General features: G+C 42.9%; 1 protein-coding gene across 2 annotated transcripts in view; it reads left to right on the plus strand.

Moving 5' to 3' along the window:
* coro7 (coronin 7) overlaps positions 1-6,000 on the plus strand; it is a 116,748-nt gene that overhangs the window by 27,992 nt on the left and 82,756 nt on the right. For both annotated transcript variants that reach the window (XM_031312417.2, XM_035996875.1), the window contains one exon: positions 4,164-4,247. In XM_031312417.2, the coding sequence (XP_031168277.1) occupies positions 4,164-4,247 (84 nt within the window). The remainder of the gene's footprint in view (positions 1-4,163; positions 4,248-6,000) is intronic.

Here is a 6,000-nt window from a genome sequence, read left to right on the forward strand (position 1 = left end):
GTCAAAAGGCTTAAAGCTGCACGTGCCTTCATATCCGAGTGAAGGATGACATCATGGCAGTGTGATCTATGGAGCGTGCATAGCTGTCTGCTGTGAGAGACGTCAGGCCGGTTTTTTTGCCTTCAGCCCTGAAGCTGGTTTGCTCAGGCAGCGTAGTGAAGGCCTGAGGGATGCTGTAATGGCAAAACTAAGCCTGTCTGCTCCAGAGCTGGTTCACAGAAAGGTGATATATTTTCAGTGTTTTTTTTTATTAACTCCCACAAGGAGTAATTTGAATTTTTGCCCTCCCCACTCCATAATCAGGTCTGAAAGCAGGATACCGATGGGTGTATTTTGAAGCTTGTGTATTTGTCCTAATACCATTTTAGCCAAGCTTGTGACATGGCTCTAAGTCACTTTTGGTACAGCCTGAAATATCTCATTAACTATTGGATGGATTACTATGAAACTTTGTACAGACATTTATGGTCCCCAGACGATGACATGGTCAACCCCTGACTACCACCAGCAGCTGGTTGACATTTCTTTGGGTATTAGTGGTATGTCTTGATATCTATTGCATCTATTACAATTATTTGGTGGGCAGCCATGTATTGTTTCGCTGCTGCCCGCTGCGTTGGCACCCCCAATGAGCCAATGGACTTACTCCATTCAAATAAATGAGGGGCCTGCGTTTTTCTAATGCAGGGCTCAGCTCTGTCTGAATACGGCTTTAGTCTTGTTCACCCCTATTAGGCTACTTTTCATCTTATTAGAGAGTAATTACGATGATGGGAAAGTCAGACATCTCTCTGACACACTCATCTGGTGCTATAGCAATAGTCATGCTGATGCATGACTGAATATGGCAAAAAAGCAGAAGAAGATGCAGAATTTGTGCTGTTTACTCTGGCATGTAATATGAACACAATTGGAATCTCCTGCTGTCAGCTAAAAATATTAATCAGACACCACATGTTGCTCCTAAAAGCAGTTCCAGTGTCAAACAGACCCTGAGCAGATTAAAATAGTCAGAGCTCAACTCGTTCCTAGTTTGGTCAGAGTACCAACTCTGCATTGTCTTGCCCCTGGAAGGAAATCGGCCAGTGGTGCCGGTGATGAACCGCTCAATGGCAATGAATTATCTTTGTGTCTGTTTAAACCGTGCTGGCTGTAAACTTTTCTCCTTCCTCCGCTCTTTTCTGATCTATCACTTTTTTAGTTTACTCTGGACCTCTCTCCTTCATCTGGGCTATTCTTCAACTGACTCACTTGCAGGGACTTATCAAGACATATATGAGTTCAGTTACCTGCACAAGGCATACCGACTGCTGGCTGAAAAAAATGATCTTGAGTTACGATTTAAGTGTTTATTCAATCCAGGACTTATTATCAACTCTGTCAGAGCTCTGGTAGCGGTGCTTCAGAAACGTGTTTGAGAGCTAGGTCAGTAGAGTGTTTTCAAATCCCTCTTAGTGGATAAAGCTATTTGGGAGCACACCAGGAGCCAGAAAACATCTGTACTGCATACAGATGGTGTCAGATAAAACACTGGTATGGACAAAGACATATCCCTGAGAGAGGTGCAGAAGTGCACATCTGAGAATTTCCTTTTTAAAACCATGATTTGATGTCGGCATGTGCTCCCTGTAACAATGTCAAGTCCCCTTATAGCTGTGAACAATAAATTTGGTTTGAAACACCAGTGTGGCCTATAAGCACACATTCAACTGGTTGCTTTTGGTTTATAGTTTGTTCTGCTTCACTGACAGGGATGGTTCCAGCACAGGAGTCTTGGCCTAAGCTTTACATTTAGCGGAAAAGTCAATCATTTTGGGAAAGAATCTTGTTTTTTCCAACTCCAACTCAAAATTTAGAGGAGAGAAATTTGATCCATTTCATCTCTATGTATCCAGTGAAGAGACGTGTGATAAAAAGCCTGGCTTATCTTTAAGAAAAGGCTTTTTCCTTCCTTTCTAAACGTTGAATAAGAAGATTGATACCACTGTTACATCTGTGCATTAAGTACGAAGCTAAAGCCAGAAGGTGATTAACTGAGCTTAGCATGAAGACTTGAAGCAGGGGGAGACAGCTAGCCTGGCTCACTTCAAAGTTAAGAAATCTGCCTACTAACACCTCTAAAGCTCACTAATTTGCACATTGCATCTTGTTCTTTTAATTCGTACAGAAACATAAATGTAAAAATTACATTTAATGGTTTTGGGATAGTTACTTGTAGTATATATATAACTTGGCAAACATCAGCTGGGGGCAGTAACTTCCTGGAGTCTTTTTGTCACAGTGAGGTTGCCAGGCAACCAGGGTAGGACATGATTTTTGGGATGCTGCATGTGCTTAGTCACTGCCCCGAGTGGTTGCTGATCAACAAATGATTAATCCTAAAATCAGTGCCTCATTTCTACATATCAATATCTACTAAACAAGATAAAACAGTTAACATACTCACATGGGTAAGGGAGTACACTTTTAAAATTCCTTTTCATTAAAACAATGACCACCCTTATCCTTCATTTTCTTCTGTCCCTAGAACTCCTGCTGCACCTGCGTAACATGTGTGTCATTTATTGTCCGCACATACTGGAGTAAGAAGCACCCTGGAGAGGATTTGGGAAGAGCAAACAGCAATGAAATGTTTGATTTAGACCATTTAAAGAAATTGTACCCGAACCTCAGTTTCTCTCTTACAGCAGTTGATTCTCAAACCACTTGGCTGGAAGTGTGGCGAGAGTGACATCAGTAAGGAGGGAAAAGAAGGGGGGGTTTGAGTTAGAATTGACAGGGCCCACATGTGTGTCCCTCTATGTGCTCAAGCTGGATTAAATATGTCTGTGTTTATTCCTATTTGTCAACTTCAGTTGTAGATTTGGCAAGTGCCCATTGGGCTCAAACATAGTTGTACATTAATGGAGGTTGTCCAGTGCAGAGCCCTGTTACCCTTTAACCTACCTCGTGATTAGTGGTGCAACAGGGCAGCTCAAGTTCCCCCAATTTGTTTTTACAATTTGTCATCTTCCGCCATGTAACAATGACACGAGAATGAGGCAGCACACTCTGTGGAGAGATTGGAGTGTTAAGCCTTAGAAAATAAGCCTCTGTCCTTTTGCCATACACAAGCGTCCAGCCACGCTCCTCAGGGTTAGTGTGGCCATAAAAATGACAGCAGCAATTTGGGGAGACACAGTGGGCGGATGGGCTCCTGTTCCATTGAAACTCTATTGCTGACCTCCATGCCTTATGGGAAAGCTCAGTGTAACTCTAGTATTAGTAGTACACAGATACCCAGGGGCTCATTGACTGACTAATACATAACGGGTAGTAGACACATAAGCTCTAAATAGCAGGATTTTAGGGCCTTTTTAAGCCCTAGCTACTTAGAAACAACACTTATTTAAGTAATAAAAAGGCAGTCTATGAGCCAGCCTTGTACATCTTGTCTCTTCTTTTGTCCTCACCTTCACAATTACAGTTCATCTATGGCTTGTCTCAATAACAGCACAGTGTTTGAGTACAATGCGTACAAAATCCAGCACATTAACATACTTATGCTTCCTTCCACTTGCTCCTTTTTTTACATGTTGTCCTTACAGACATGCACATTTTCTCATTTCAACACCTGCAGTTGTTTTTAGCTCTTACCTCTGACAACATGTGTTATTTACATTTGAAGACCACCAACCAAACCAGCATGGCAGTGCTGTTTTGACACATATTCCCCATGGAAACAGCGTAACAAAGTCTGAACACACACACACACACACACACACACACACACACACAGAGAGAGAGACACAGAGACGTGGAGTCACAGTTTGGTAATCTAAGATGCGCTTGGGGCAGAAGTCACCTTGTCTGCTACATCAACAATAACAAGTGCTCCTTTCATGGGACAAGTCCTGTTCTGTCCAGCTGCAGGGATCTGTCAGAGGCCTCTGGGAATAGTCCTTTCTGTCTTCCTTTCTCTGTCTTTTTCTCTTCCCTGCAAATCATTCACTCATCATCACCCTCCTCGTTATCTTGAAGTATACCTCAAGGTTATGTTTAAAGTTAGGGTTCATCATAGAGACATTGACTTCACGAAGTTAGGATCAGGAAGTCAAGTAAGATTTATTTAAGTTGTCTTATTTTGTCGTCCAATTTAAAACGTTTCATTGTTTTTCCCGCAGAGTGCCAAGAGCCTTCAGAACAACAAGGATTCACGCATCCTGTGGGCCAAAGACGACCTTTTACTCATCACTGGCTTTGATATGGTGAGAATCTCTTTGTTCATCTTGCATTTACCAAGAGTCCTGTGTTTCTGAGTTATTATCTTGTGAAACAAGTACATATGCGTATGTATTAGGGTTTGACCATTATGAGCTTTTGCTGTTAGCAACTTTTTTGTGCCAGTATTTATTGTTAAATGTGAACATTATGATATAACAAGACTACAGTAACAGGGTAATTGCTTTTTCAATAAAAATATTGTTTCGATACTAATGCTGTCATCACACTGGAATTTCTAACTTTGATACAATACCTTGAAAAATATCAATATTCAATACCAGTTTTGATGCCACGGTGATAAAATATGGGCTTGCTTGTATCCCTTGCCTTTCCTTGTTCTGAGAGGAGGCGGGGCTATGTGGGCACTGCAGTGGTGTGTGTCAAGCATAGACTGTATAAAATAGATGTCCAAGCTGTAACCTCCGGTGCTGAATTATGTCAATGCAGCAGTGCCAAAAACTACTGTTCCTCGAATAACCACTTGAGGCGAGCTCCAAAAGGGAGTCAATCCCTATTAAGGCGCTGACACACCAACCCGATTATTGGCTGTCGGACAGTCTGGCGAGGTCAGTGACTCGAGTCTGTTCGGTGTGTTCCGTGGCGTCGTCAGTCGGAGGAGCCGTCGGCGTTCATTTGGGCCGATTTTACTTGTTGAATCGGCCAGTGGGCAGTCAGACACAATGACCAATCTGATTGGTAGAGTGCTAACCCGGAAATGACGAGCGGGATGACGAGACAAAATCTGACAAATCTTTTAAATTGACCTTTGCAGATTCAGCAACTGCATGGCCTATTTCTCGCTTAAAATGTTTTCAGACACATGTTTCGGTGAACTATTTTCTTAAAATATGAGATCGTATTCTGAACGAGCTGCCATTAAGGTCAGTTTTGAAATTCGGGAGAAGCCAGACCCACATAACGCATTCGTCCAATCAGCTACCGTTTTTCATTTTTTGGGGGACAATACAGATTAGCGCCGCCTGCTGTTCGCGAATGCGCAGAGCGTACGCTTAAGTCGGCGGTGCTTCAGTGTGTTCCAAGGCACTTTTTTGACCAACTCGGGGAGGCAGCAAGTCTTTAGTCTCCCCTTGCCAGACCATCCTCCACACGCTGCGGAGGAGGGTCTGGCTAGTCCACACAGCATTCTGGGATGTGAGAAAAATGTGCTCTCGTTTATTGGCATTTCTGTAAACCAATCACAATCGTCATGGGTGGCACTTAGCTCCGCACGGACCTGCTGCAAAATAGCCTCGGGAAGGAACTTGTTTCAGTCGTCCAACAGAAAACTCAGATTGGATAGATAGTCTAGCTAGCTGTCAGGATTCACCCTGCAGAGATCTGAGGAGCAGTTAACCATAGTCCTCATAAATCGACCGGAGTTTAAAATTCCAACACAAAGAATGCGGAAGGTAACAGACATCGGTGAAAAGACATGTATGTATCGGAATTTCCTGCGGCACTGGAGCAATTCCGGAAGTGGAATGTTGTGGATATAGACTAATCCCTATAGACCCCTATGTTAAAATGCCCAACTTTACAGCAGAGGTTGGGCCTTTGCCCATACTTGGATTAGCCAGGAGTTAGGCACTGCCAAGATGGCGATGGCCGGAGCTACCGGGAGCCGCCCACTTTGCATTTAAACATTTGCAATAAAAGCCCAAAAAATAATCTTTAAATTTTTTTTAAAAAGGAACCTATGGGTGATGCCACAGAGACTATGTCCATATTTTATACAAA

This window comes from Sander lucioperca, chromosome 21, assembly GCF_008315115.2.
Source record: "Sander lucioperca isolate FBNREF2018 chromosome 21, SLUC_FBN_1.2, whole genome shotgun sequence".
In the NCBI taxonomy this organism is placed as follows: Eukaryota; Metazoa; Chordata; class Actinopteri; order Perciformes; family Percidae; genus Sander; species Sander lucioperca.